The following is a 14,756-nucleotide window of genomic DNA, read 5'->3' as shown; positions in this document are numbered from 1 at the left end:
GTCTTCTTCAAGTGTATGTTGTGTGTATATATAACAACTATTGCACGGTTCTTCTTGGAGTAGCAGCACATGTAGGTTCTGTTTAGTCATTTGTGTTAAGGGAGGTGTGTGTGTGTGTGTGTGTACACGTCTGCATGAAGCACCACATCTTGAAGCACTAGTTACAAACTGGTAAACACATTAAATAAGGTAAACACATACAAATGCACTTTAAAAAAATAAAACCTATTTAATCTCCATGTTTTTTGTATTAACATGAACACTAGTAATTTGTTAGAAATGTTTACATAAGTGGGTGTTGATGGAATAAAGGGCAAATGCTGGAGACATTTTGGAAATCTTTGTTTGGAAAACCAAAGTCCCCGTCTGTGTAAAGAAAGAGAGTGTTTTTAAAACAATATCATGCTTTTGTCGTGTGAGGTTTCATGTTCATCTTAAAAAAGCCACCTTTCAGCACCTCTGGCAATGATTACGTCAAGCTCGAGTTTCCCTCCCCTCGTTCATACGTCTCTCGTGTTACTGGTAATCTGTACAGGTCTGTTTTGATATTATTGTGCGTGACCTAAAAATAATATTTGCCGACGCACCAGACATTCGGCGTGGTTAGGGGTTATTATCTCATGACATTTGATCAAAGATGAATGTCAGGTTTGTTTCTGTGACCACCCTAAAGTTAAATTATATTACATTCTTTTAGGTTAAAGCACATGGCCCGGGGCTGAAAGGAGGTCTCGTTGGGAAACCTGCTGAGTTCACTATTGACACCAAAGGAGCAGGCACTGGAGGACTGGGCCTCACTGTTGAAGGTCCTTGTGAAGCCAAAATTGAATGTTCGGACAATGGTGATGGGACATGTTCTGTCTCTTATCTTCCTACTACGCCTGGTGAATATTTTGTGAACATCCTTTTTGAAGAAACTCACATTCCTGGATCCCCGTTCCAGGCTGACGTGGAAATGCCTTTTGATCCCTCCAAAGTAGTTGCCACAGGCCCTGGTCTTGAGCGTTGCAAAGTAGGGGAAGCTGGCTTACTTCATGTTGACTGTTCGGAAGCCGGGCCAGGGGATTTAGCTGTGGAAGCTGTGTCGGATTCTGGTTCCAAGGCTAAAGTTTACCTTCAAGACAACAAAGATGGAACTCATGCCGTTACCTATTCACCTCTGTTTGCGGGCATGTATACACTGTCTATGAAATACGGCGGCGAACAAGTGCCAAAGTTTCCTGCGCGTGTAAAGGTCGACCCAGCTGTGGATACCAGTAAAATTAAAGTGTCTGGACCAGGAGTTCAAAAGGATGGTAAGGAAATAGCTTGTTATTTAACATTTATTGATGGCTTGTATTCTAAAATCTTCTGTACTGCTGGGGCTTATATTCTAAAACCTTCTGTATTGTAGGGGCTTGTATTCTAAAACCTTCTGTATTGCAGGGGCTTGTATTCTAAAACCTTCTGTATTGCAGGGGCTTGTATTCTAAAACCTTCTGTATTGCAGGGGCTTGTATTCTAATACCCTCTGTATAGCAGGGGCTTGTATTCTAATACCCTCTGTATTGCAGGGGCTTTACCAATATAATGAAGGCGTTAAAGGAAAAAGGGATCATTGGTGTGTTTCAGAATTGTCCAACAGGAGCTTCCTTAGCGTATCATTGGGAAGCTATATAAAGTGCTTCTGTTATCACTGTTCTAACCTCTTTGCACTTTTTCTATACCTGACAACTGCTGTAATAGCAGATCAACAGCGTGATAATGATCTATTGCTAGTCTTTCAGCAACGTTGGTATAATACAATGAGGGCCGAAGAAAGAATGGCCAGGATCATTATCACTCTGTCCACCAAGTTAATTGGTAAATATGGGTTTGACAGTGGGGTAGATGAGAACAAGCAATTGGTAGAACTGCTGTACAGTACTAGTATTTTTAGATCTTTGAATGTTAATGATTTGCTCTTACTGTACGGTATGCAGTTAGCATTATAATATAAATGTGGTATAAATGGAAAGTAACCACATGTATCACTTAGAAACCAGAAGAATACGTTTTATAAATGGTCTGCTCGGCTGTCACGTATTCAAAGTTACATTTCCTCACTGCTGCCATGTAAGTGATCAGGTTAAAGAGAAAAAGGAGTGGGCATGAATAGGCTTGTGCTTTTTCTGGAAACAAAACAAAACAGCCAGACGGGTTTAGTAGTGAACATCAATGCACTTCAACCTTCCAGATCTAGTAAATTACATCACATACAAAACCAATTTAGCTGTCTCATGGGTCCCGAGACGTAAATAAGGGTATTTAATCATTTTATTTTTCATTGTGCATATCATCATAGAAGTACATGTTTCAAACATATTGAACCTATATTTTAAAAGTTAAGCCGACCTGTAATCATTGTTGGGGTCGATTTTTACAAATCAATGATGTGAAATGTGTTTTAATATATTATTTTAAATTAATTATTTTGCAGGTGTCTTCAGAGAAGCAACAACCAATTTTACTGTGGATTCACGCCCACTGACAAAAACTGGCGGAAATCATATCAAAACACAGATCACTAATCCGTCTGGAGCTGCTACTGATTTTCTTGTCAAAGATGTTGGTGATGGGACTTATAATGTGGAGTACACACCTTTTGAAAAAGGTAAAGTATTGCAATAGGCATGTTGAAGTGGGAGTTATTTTGGAAATGCAGTTCCTCTAAAGTCATCTTCAAAGAAAAAAAAAGCATTTAGGTCGACAGTTTAAGTTAACATGTTGGGTAATTAACCACAACCAGGACACATTAGCTTCCTTTTTTTGGCATTATTATAGGGATTCCTGAGGCAAAGGACTTCTATGAAGGGATGAAGCAACATGTTTAAGTTCTGGGACATTTAAGAGGAGGAGTAGGGGAAGCTGCTAATTTGAGTGTATTGAGTGTATTGTTCGAATAATGGATATAGGGAAGTGAAACATTTTCAGCCGAGTGTCACGTAGTCCTCCTGCTCCACAGGAGAAGTTGATGTTCTCCTCACATGACCATGCAGTGTTGGTTGTTGGCAGAGCTTTGTGTGTGCAGGGCTGGTAAAGCGGTACAATTCCTGGAGATGCGCATCTCCGTTGTAGCCGGTGATATCTATTAATGGCCATGTTCGCAGCTGGTCTAGGACATTTGGTTGCGGCGTTTTGTCGCGATAAATCTCCGCTGGCATTTAGTCGCTTCTCACCTCACAGCCGGGACCTTTCGCCACCATGATAAGTCCTTAAAGCTTAACCCCTAATATTAATGCTACCACTTACCCGAAAACCCTTCTCCTTAACTGCTAAATTAACCCATAAATTAACTTACCTTGGTGAAGCGTCCGGCGGCGGAGGGACCCTCTGTGACCGAAAACCGTCGGAGACGTGGTTGCGGCGAGATGGCCATGACTAAATGTGCCATTCCGTTTGCAACAAAGTGGAAGGAATGAAGCTGATCTACATATTTGTATTAGTTTGGGGGAGGGGGCAGTATTGGCAATGGAAAGAACACTGGACAAATGATGACATTAAAGAAGAGAAGAGTATTCTCATAAACTTTCTGCTGTGTTACCAAATACTAATGGTATACGCACACTGAGAAACGAAATGCCACCAGGTGCCCAAAGGCAGAACATTTAGACAATAAGTACCTTTTATTTGAGCCTACTAATATAGAGTATACAAAACCACAACACGTTGCAATCTTCTCTTTGAGCAGTTTGACACATATTATCTGTGCATGAAATATATTACACAACTTCCTTGACACTGTTTCCTCTTTTCCTGTTGTGGTTGCTTAATTCTTAGGTGGCGTCCATGCTGCCAAAGTCCGCGTGGAGGCGTGTGCGGCGCGATCATATTGCCTTAAGGCAATGATCGCGCCCAAAAACAGCGTGCGACAGCAGGAGGGGGCGCGCGGTGCACGAGGGATCAGTTCAAACTGATTCCTCGGCGTGACGGCCGGTCACCTGAGCGGTTCGCCCAATAAGGGCGAACCAGCTCCTTGATGTCACAGACACGCCCCCTAGACACGCCCCCACAGCGCGTCTACCTTGGCCAGAAAATGTCCTGCTGACTGTGGGTGACATCACACGCACGCCACAGCGCGACCTTCGGAAGCATGGACGCAGCCTTAACTCTGTTAACGGTGAAGTCATTTTCTCTACATTTTCTCTACAGACATTTATTGTATTAATATTTTATCAGGCTGGGCAACCTTCAAGATTTGATAGTTTGTGTTTATTACTAGATATTTTTTTAATATTTTATGTAACTAAATGGTACCTTTTGATCAATTTTTCGAGTATATACTAGAACATTCTTGTACATGATGCAGATCTTAAAGTACGTTTCCCTGTAAAGTGTTTAGACAGACATACATGTATTTCCCTCAAGTTGAAATTGCTATTTAACAGTGGTTAATATAAACTTAGCATTTAATTGTTGTTGTCCAATCTATAATCCATCCCAGGAGAGCACAAAGGTCCGGGTTTTCAGCCCAATACCCATCGAAGCAAGTTGTCTTGGCCCAGCTTTCATTATCACTAATTAGTCAAATGTGTTAATTAGAGAAATCGTGGAAAACCTGCCAATTTGGTAGACCTGAAATACTGATCTTGAACACCCCTAATCTAATACTTTTGTTGTTTAAGGAATTCATACCATTAAGGTAACTTATGATGATGAGCCAGTTCCAAAAAGTCCATTTAAAGTAGGAGTGGCAGAAGGCTGCTTCCCCTCACGTGTCAAAGCCCAAGGTGCTGGACTGAAAGAAGCCCTCACCAATAAACCAAATGCATTTTCCGTCATTACCAGGTAACATAGATCTACTTAATAATAATGCCTGTTCTCTAAATACATGTGAATTAACAATATAATTAGGCGGGTATTCCAAGAATGATATATCCATTTCAAGCCCTCAAGATATATGGAGTGACGCGAGTGAGATATATATATATGTGTGTGTACATGTATGTATATGTATATGTATATATGTATGTGTATATGTATGTATATGTGTATGTATATATATGTATGTATGTATATTGTCTTACTCTTTGTCTTGTTAGAGAAGAAAACAAGACTAGGAGCCTAATCTAGTATTAGTGCATCATAAAACCTCTATGGTAATGGTAGTGTGTAAATACCTGGAATGGTTGTGTTCTTCATGTATACGTAGGGAACTCCTGCTGTTGCAGCCAGAGTTGTGTTTATTTCCAATTGCGAGTACATAATCTTCAATTCTAGTACATGTGGTGCAACTCACGATTAGGCATGCACTGGGGCAGGTGGGACCAGATACCCGCAACCATTACTGGGGAGCGATCTCCGATGTCACGTCCAACAACCACAAAACTAGAATATGTAATCTTCCAAAGTTCATATAATGTCGGGTATCGCCTCGGATTCGGGCGTATAGTTACTCATGGAATCCTGGCGGTCATGAGTTCTGTTGGCGTGCTCCAGCCGGATGAATGGAAATAGAAAAAGTTTAAAAAAATGGCGGCACACAGCACATGAATATAAAGGCTTGAGTGCAAGCAGAAGCCGCTAGAATATTGGCACAAACCAAACCAGATGAAGGTAGAAATAATATGCGTTTCACACCTAGCCTGGCGCTTTATCATAGAGTAAGTGACGTGTCTCTGCCGTTGGTTATGTAGCGTTCTCACCCTGGAGCGAGATTTTTTTTAATGATGGTTAAAATTTGATTTTAGATGGAATTTAACCTGAGTCATTATCACTTTATGGAAATGTATATATGCAAACGCCATTCACATTTCTCAAACATATATGTATAGATGGAAATTGATATTTTTTAAATCAAGATAAATATATTATGAATTTGATGTATTTTCGTCTTGTCATGCATACCGTGATTTGATAGGGGTGCTCGACTCCAGTCTTCAAGACCCCCCCAACAGGACAGGTTTTAAGGATACCCCAGCTTCAGCACAGGTGGCTTAATCAGTGTCTCAGACTTTGACTGAGGCATCTGTGCTGAAGCAAGGACTGATTTGAGCCACCTGTGCTGAAGCAGGGATATTTAAAAACCTGACCGGTTGGGGCATCTTGAGGACTGGTGTTGGGCACCCCTGGTTTATGATGCAGACTATTTGTAAAGCAGGGATCTTTATGTAAAACATAGGGAAAAGAGTACACAGAAAATCTAACTTGTATTGGGGCAATTGAATTGCAATCGTAAACTCAAATGAAACTCTGCGAGTTCTGTGTTTATGAACTTTCAACAAGTCAAGATATTGAACATTTTTCTTGACTATCAGAGTAGATCCGTGGATTAACCTATAATAAGCACACGGGCACAAAATACTTATATTTGCATCAATATCATATTAAATGTTGTCTTGCAGGGGGGCTGGGATTGGTGGTCTTGGAATTACAGTTGAGGGTCCGTCAGAATCCAAAATGTCTTGTAAAGATAACAAGGATGGAAGCTGCAGTGTGGAATTTACGCCGTATGCACCAGGCGAATACGATGTTAATATCACTTATGATGGAGAACATATACCAGGTAGGATATCCAGGTATCTTGTGTGGTACAAATGATTGTGAAAGTAATGCACCAATTATGTAGTGACTGTAATATTTTCAACAGCACCATAAAAAAGCTCTGCCTTCCGGCTTTTAGCACACACAACAAATGTTTATTATCCGAAGATATTATTTACATTCAGAAAGAGCAGATACATGGCGGTTCTATCAAATAAGTTATGTTCTTTTCAAAGAGATTGCATCTAATTCCTTAGCTTGGGGAAAAACCTTTTTTTTTCCTGTTATCGTGACGTCATCCTGGCTACCCTTTCTAACTAAATCTGCCAATAGTGTTATACAGGAAATAATCCTTACTCTGTCCCTCTTCTCCCCGTGACCGAATATGGTATCATCATGAGCCTTCTGCAACAATCGTATAGCTGCCTTCAATCCAAAATGATACCATTCCATCCCCATCCTTCATACAAGGAAATGAACTTATTAGAGAAATGATTACATCAGCGTACCAACTTTGACAGACCTTTTCAAATAACGCAAGACCGCTGTATGGTTTCTTCCTACTACCTACAGTATTAGTTCTAAGCTTATCTATTGACTTAAAAATACCTCTTCTGTAACCAAATCTACAGAGAAGATTCTTTGCCTGGCAGAACAATTCCTTTGACATCTGTTCATATTCCAACCAAACCTAATGAATTTACAATATAATAAATAGAGTTACATAGTAGATGAGGTTGAAAAAAAAGGGCAAGTTCAACCTATGCTAAATTTAGACGACAGATACTTTATCCCAGAGGTGCGCAAACTTTTTTCTTTGCGCCCCCCTGCCTGCTCTCGCCCCCCCTCCCCCCTCTTACCTTCCGTTTGGCATCGGCGGCGTCATTTGAAGCCGTGTTGTCATGCCGACACGTCACCAGTAGCCAGTCAGAGCAGGTAAGAGTGAGTTACAGAGGCCTCGTGTGCTACCCTGGCATTTAATTTAAATGTTGTGTGGAAGAGTGCGGGGCCTCTGTAATAACCCCCCCCCCCCCCCCGAAAATCTCGCGCCCCCAGTTTGCGCACCCCTGCTTTATCCTATTTTTTTGTATTTACAGTTTATTGATCCAGAGGAAGGCAAACAAAACCCCAGTGACACATTATCTATTGATATTTCAAAAGGGGAAAATAAATTCCTTCCTGGCTCCAAATATTGGGAATCGGATACTCCCTCCTTCCTTCCCATGTTTGTTTATTTTGTATAACCCTGTATACCTCCTTTCATATGAATGACAATCCTACAGTGACTGTCTTCTAATTTCAGTGAAATCATTCAAAAGAACCATTTTAAATTCTAAAAACAAGTATATGAAATTACTAATTTAAGCTCTAAACTGTACTCATATTTATGGTGCAATATATTATTACTACAATTTTTTTCCAGCGAAGTCAGTTTAAATTTGGAGCCGTGACAATTTGAGGTCACTTACTATCTATTCTCGGTACAAAGTGGTTGTGGAGCTAACGTCATTCTTTTCGTTGGAAAGCCATCCCTTTGAGGGGCTAGCATTGCTTTGGCAACAGGAACACAGTGCATCTCAACCATACAGTGTATTTGTAAAGGATACAATGTATCATTTCAGTAATGTTATACTCTCATCAGGAATCTTCAGCTGCAAGCCAATTGTGCTCACGAGAGGTTTTGAGGGGCGATATTTTCTAGTTGAAGGAAATTTTCAGCAACATCTGCTAAAAAAAGCATTCATTATGAAATATGAACCTCTTAACTCCTTCAGTACTAATGGTCTGACGTGCATTTCTTTGCACTGTGCTGTTGGCAATTAGCATTGGGCAGACTCATTTGAGTAAACAGTGTAGAAGTACTTGACAGCAGAGGTCAATCTAGGAGAGAGTGAGAGGTCAAGTAAATGAGGACACAATGACCCCTAAAAACCCTGTGTGACTGTGAGTTGTATTCTTACTGCTGATAGTTTTGGCATTTCCAAGTTATTCCTTGTGCATAGAGAATTGTATTGTGTCTTTATTTATATAGCGCCATTAATGTACATAGCGCTTCACAGTAATACATGTGACAATCATATAAATAACAGATCATGTGAATATGTGCTTCAGACAAAAGTAACATTTAGGAAGAGGAGTCCCTGCTCCGAGGAGCTTACAATCTAATTGGTAGGTAGGGAGAACACACAGAGACAGGAGGGCGTTCTGGTAAGTGCGTCAGCAGGGGGTCAAGCTTTTTGTGTGGTGTATAGTATCAGCCACGGTGCTACTCATATGCTGCTTTAAGCAAGTGTGAGAACCATTTATTCGTTTAGACCACCGATTGATATGGATTTGTTACCGTCTGTTCTGACACTATAGGGGTTAATTCATTGTGCAATTATTTTGGTTTCCATCAGCTAGTTTTTTATGAGTTTATCTTGATATTCTGTCTACAATATTCTTTATTTTATTTTTCTGAGTACAACTCGCCCTTCAGTTTAAGGCAGGGGTTCTCAACTCCAGTCCGCAAGACACCTGCGTCAGCACAGGTAGCTCAATCGGTGATTGAGCTACCTGTGCTAAAGCAGGCTCTTCAACTGCACCACTGATTGAGCCACCTGTGCTGAAGCTGGGATATCCTTCAAACCTAGCCTGTTGGGGGGGGGGGGGGGGTGCAGGGGGAGACTGTAGTTGACAACCCCTAGTTGAAGATAAATAAGTGTAAGCATCTGCAAGTATGGGAAGTATAAACTCCTGTGAAATCCCTGCTAATGACTGTACAAGTATACCTGCCACAATTACCCCGTTTTTACATTCCTGTCAACCAGTGAACTCCTCTGATTACCCAAGTGTAGCATAATTAGTGGAAATTGTAAAATAAGGTGGGGTTGGACTCATTGCAAGACAAAACCGTCCAACGTTAGTTCTTGCAATTCATATATCATGAGGTCATTTCCAGTATTTAAGGGCTGGAGGCACCCTGCAGCCCCCCGCAGCACCCTGCAGCACCCCGCAACAATATGAATCTCCACCTTCTCCATGTGCTGTGCCTGCCATTGGTTTCTCTTCCTTGCCTGAATAGTCTAGTAAGTCAACTCCAGTAATCAAGCGCGCCCCCCCCCCCCACTCCCCCAACAGGTCAGGTTTTCAAGATATCCCAGCTTCAGCACAGGTGGCTCAATCAGTCCCTGCTTCAGACTGAGCCACCTATGCTGAAGCAGGGACTGATTGAGCCACCTGTGCTGAAGCTGGGATATTCTGAAAACCTAACCTGTTGGTGGTGGGGCGGTCTTGAGGACTGGAGTTGAGCTCCCTGTAGTAAAGTATACATGAGTGCTCCTGATATCCTTGCATGGTTTGTGTAGCAGATCAATGCTGGTAAAATGCAGAGTTTTTTTTAGTCATTAAGTATCCGAGAACAACTGTTTTCTCCCGGTCATAGGACCCACAACTGGACATAGTCCTTGTTGTGCTTGCCACTTCAAGACCGCCGAAGTCCGTTAAGTTCCATGTGGGCACCAGTACGGTATCATTCAGAGTTCCACGCAGCGCATCTAATTAAAGTACATTGTGCTATGTATGTAAGGATATTTTTATGCTGGATCTCACTTTATCACAGCATTCAAATTCTGCTATGGAAACAGTCTGAAGGAATAAGGAGAAGTAAAGACACTGACTGGCACTGAGAGTTTGAAGCAGGGGAGCCTGGTTCAATTCCCGGTGTCGGCTACTTGTGACCTTGGGCAAGTCACTTTATCTCCCTGTGCCTCAGGCGCCAAAAAATAGATTGTAAGCTCCACGGGGCAGGGACCTCAGCCTGCAAAATGTCTCTGTAAAGTGCTGCGTACAACTAGCAGCGCTATACAAGAACATGCTATTATTATTATTGTTATTATAATAGGTGACCTCTTCTGGCTGGATGAATTTTTTGGTTGGACGTTTGTTTGACTCGAACCATCGTTTCCATGTTATTGCCCATCTGTTGCGATGGAAGTATCCTTGCTCATCTGTTGCTCTGACGTTTGCTTTGCAGGCAGCCCGTACAAAGTACCTGCCAAAGACGTTGTAGATCCCAGCAAGGTTAAGATAGCAGGACCTGGGCTAGGAACAGCTGTGCGGGCAAAAATCCCTCAACAATTCACAGTGGACTCGAGCAAGGCTGGTATTGCTCCCCTGAATGTGCTGGTGACTGGACCTCGAGGTAAGGAACTATTTGGGACGGTAAATCAGAAACATTTTCACCTTTTTGTATTTAGATCTTATAGAAGTCTTACATTTTCAGTTCCACCTAACGGGAGCCACTGATTAAGCCCAGTAATATGGCCATTATTTCTGGCTCTGTCTTATCAAACACCAGTAGAATACTAAAGTATTCCAGATAAGCAGCTTTTTATTGGACTAACGTCAACAACGCTTTCCACAAAATATCAAAAAGGATCTCTCAGTGGGTGGGATAGCGGTGCTCCTCTCGATAGCTACGAGTTGGGACTGTTCTCATCTCCCGGTTTCAAATGAAAATGTGATCCTACAGAACAGTCTCTGCTGCTGGTGTCTCCGTGCAGATCGTGGATGCTCTGCTCGTTGTTCTTTCTCTCTGTGTCTTAATTCAAGATTTTAATCTTTGAGGAGACCGTTGACCATAGTAATGTTGTGTTCCATGTTTCGGCGTAACCAAGTTTATAGTGTTGGAGCAGAGGTGGGCAACTCCAGTCCTTACAGGCCACCAACAGGGAGAGCAGTCTGATACATCTGTTTTATATAGGCAACCTACAAGGTCAGGTTTTCAGAATATCCCAGCTTTAGCACAGGTGGCTCAATCAGCGGCTCAGTTAAAGACTGGGCCACTGATTGAGTCACCTGTGCTGAAGCTGGGATATCCGAAAATCCTGATCGGTTGGTGGCCCTTGAGGACTGGAGTTGGCCACCTCTGTTAGATGTTTAACTATTCCCTCTCTACATAGCTTCAGTTTCCTGTCATAACGGTCACTGCACTATCCAATCACATTCCTTTCGCTATTTTGTAGTGGTAAAAGCTGCGCGTGGTCTGTGATATTACGGAGTTTTGTCATATTACCCATTACTCTAATGGCAATAAGGTGATGCTGGGGGGGTCAACGTCCAGTTAATTAATTATCTGACAGCCTGTGAGAGATGTATTTGATGGTAACTCAACTCCTGCATGTCAACCTTTTGAAGCCCACTGGGAGAATGAATGGAGAAGGAATGCATGCGTAAGGGGTACATTCACATATACTCTAAAGCGACTTATTATTTGACTCTGTTTATGAATATAGTTTTTGTAATGACCTTTCATTAGTGTTAGTGGTATCTCATATTGGTCTTTTCACTTCTCCTCTGTTGGAAGGTCTTGTAAGGTGTTTAACTACATTGCATTCAGAATAAAGAGTAGGGTTCTTCACTTGGCTGTCGTAATGATTCTCTGGATCTGACTTTCTTCGCCTTCAGAAAGTATATCATATTCTCAGGTTACTAAGTCATGATCTCAGGAGGATTTGTAAGGTGATCAGATATCTACTGCGACCGTGGGATATTCAAACGACTTTAAATTCTAATTGAAGAGGATCATTAAAGTGGCCCAGCTGATGAAACATAATGTCATTGTGTAAGGTGGGCCTTATAACAGTCTTTATTTCTAGCCGATGAGACAGATTCCCCAACGAGACGCAGCCCACTGAAAGCCATATCAGATTTCTTTAACGGGGACCTCAAGCCGGATTCAAATGAGCCAGGTTTGAACTTTTGTCCTATGCTCCAGGAAAAGCCAACTTCAGATTGATGCTGATTTTCCTTGATTTCGATAGTATTAATCATCACTAATCAGTTATTTTACTATTTGACAATACCAAATAATCAGGTTTGTCATCATTCTTCTTTTTGATACAGATGAAAATTGAATTGATTTTATAGACCTCATTTTAATTAATTTACACAACCTGGCAAAAGATCTTGATTTGAGACCTGATTTTGTTATAATTAATGTAAAAGGTGCATTCTCGCATACAGAATATATTTAATACTAGTGATACTTGCTTGGCAATTTAGTGTACTTGCCTAAATGCTGGTATACAGGCTTAAACTCGCCAACAGCCGGTCCCATGCGGGCATTTAGATCAGTAGAAGCAGGTCTACTTACTGGCTGTTTAGCTGAAGTCCTATAATGTGTGCAATGCATATTAAAAGCAGCTGTCCATCCTGCCTAATCGGCTCAAATGACATGTCCTGAAACTATAAAATCAGACTGCTTAATTCATTGGGGACATGATTGGGCATAGGTTTGATAATCAAAGGAAACCCTTGGACTCATTGGCATATGGGTTACAAATCGTATAATGAATCGTAATGATTACCTTTTTTTGTGATCTGGGATGGCTTCCTGCTTTAATACATAAAATCGTACGTACTCGGGTTACGGGTACCTTTTTATCAGCAATATGACATTCTTCCCGATTTGATTTTGATAAAATGATTTGCATTACAAATGTTTATTGGAGCCAATAGTATCTAATATTGTGGACTAATGCAGGGTGCTCAACTCCAGTCCTCAAGCCTCCCTGCTCCCCAAATAGGTTGGGTTTCCAGGCAATCCCAGCTTCAGCACAGGTGGCTCAGTCTTTTAAACTGAGCCTCTGATTGAGCCACCTGTGCTGAAGCTGGGATATCCTGAAACCCCGACTTGTTTGGGGGGGCTTGAGGACTGGAATTGAGCGCCCCTGGACTAATGCACTAATGGAATGGATTGTTAAACTAATCTTTTCAGAACCTTATTTATACAGATATCACTGGAGTGAATGGGACGAGTCTTATCCCAGTTGCTCCCAAAATTAGAACCAAGGCTGTTGTCCTCGTATTGTTACAAACACTAATTCCTTTAATGGTGGCGTGTTCTCTTTCATCATACAAGCCATTTGGCTGCTACAATTGTTATTTCCTAGAGCACTGCGTTTCTTTAGGAATCAGAATACAATGCACTTGGATGAACACAAAAAATCCAAGTGGGGTCGGAACCCCCAGTTGGACAAGAAACCCTAAGTTGCACTCTATGAGGACAAACACTTAAAGGGACTACACAATATATCCCAGGCTAATAGCCAAGTGCTACACGACGCAAAACAAAAAGTTTTATTAAATACAAGAGGGGACAATATCAGGGAGTGTGGGGTAAAAAAGGGTGTGTTTAAAAATATGGTAAGCGGTGACCAGGATAGAGAGTGTTATCTCACGTTCTCCAGGTATAATGCTCTTATAAGGGAAATAAATGCCAAACCATTTATTTAAAGTATAACCCTTAAAGGAGTACCTGATGGTGGGCTGTATAGGCACTATTTGCCACGGTCCTGACAGAGTGCAAAGGAAAATGGCTACGGACAGCTGGAGATACTGAACACAATATAACACTTACAGTGTATAATGTTGTATCCCTAGTATGATCAAAAGCTTGAGCGAATGCAACATCCGTAAAATAATGCAACATGTATCAATGGGTATTGTGTTTCATAACACTGGTATGCAGCAGAGGACAGGCGTTTAAACGTATACATATGAGCATATCGTCTATCCCCTTAATAGAATAAATTCCCATCAAAACAAGCCGCAAATATTGCCGTTTTAACTATGCAAACACTTCATGTCAGGCGGTTGTAAAGGCGAGAAAAGCAGGTAAGTAAGAGTCAGTATCCAATACTACCCGATCCGCCGAGTTTGTGTCAGTTTGCACGGTACACCGGAGCTCCTAACATCGTTCTGGTCACCACCACCGACGTCAGAGGAATGACGTCGTATAAAACCGACGGGCCGTTTCGCGTAGGAAGCTACGCTTCGTCAGGGCAGGAGTGGTAAGGAACCTACTCCACTGGATCCTTAAATACCCGTTCTCGTAATGAGAAGCGGGCAGGTCGCTGATAATTAACTCCTTGTGAGTTCCCTATTAAAGGAGTCTCTATTTAATGCGATCCCCACGGGGAGGTTTCAATAAACGTTAAAGTTTTGCTGCACTAGTGAGGAATTTGCAGATCGCTGCCAATTCTATAAGCGAAATAATGTGGGGAAACGTTACAACAGACCCCCAGGTATCTCTCACATAAGTATATCTGACATGCCAAAATAAAGGCAGGATAACCCAAGTGTGGTCTTGCGGTGTCGGTGATGTATGGATGTATGACTGGAGGAGATAGGAGACATGTAGTTAGAGAGGTACTAACATTATACCATATCATATGGGGGGGGGGGGGGCTAATAGTGTATGAAGTAACATG

General features: G+C 41.6%; 1 protein-coding gene across 5 annotated transcripts in view; it reads left to right on the top strand.

Moving 5' to 3' along the window:
- FLNB (filamin B) overlaps positions 1-14,756 on the top strand; it is a 166,727-nt gene that overhangs the window by 111,174 nt on the left and 40,797 nt on the right. For 3 of the 5 annotated variants that reach the window (XM_075574819.1, XM_075574817.1, XM_075574816.1), the window contains exons 21-25: positions 698-1,295; positions 2,459-2,632; positions 4,644-4,806; positions 6,363-6,523; positions 10,517-10,684. In XM_075574819.1, the coding sequence (XP_075430934.1) occupies positions 698-1,295; positions 2,459-2,632; positions 4,644-4,806; positions 6,363-6,523; positions 10,517-10,684 (1,264 nt within the window). Of the gene's footprint in view, positions 1-697; positions 1,296-2,458; positions 2,633-4,643; positions 4,807-6,362; positions 6,524-10,516; positions 10,685-12,140; positions 12,234-14,756 lie in introns of all 5 variants that reach the window. The other 2 variants (XM_075574814.1, XM_075574815.1) reach the window with 1 other exon arrangement.

This window comes from Ascaphus truei, chromosome 17, assembly GCF_040206685.1.
Source record: "Ascaphus truei isolate aAscTru1 chromosome 17, aAscTru1.hap1, whole genome shotgun sequence".
In the NCBI taxonomy this organism is placed as follows: Eukaryota; Metazoa; Chordata; class Amphibia; order Anura; family Ascaphidae; genus Ascaphus; species Ascaphus truei.
The sequence above is the reverse complement of the archived record's forward strand: the minus strand, read 5'-3'. Positions and strand labels throughout refer to the sequence as shown.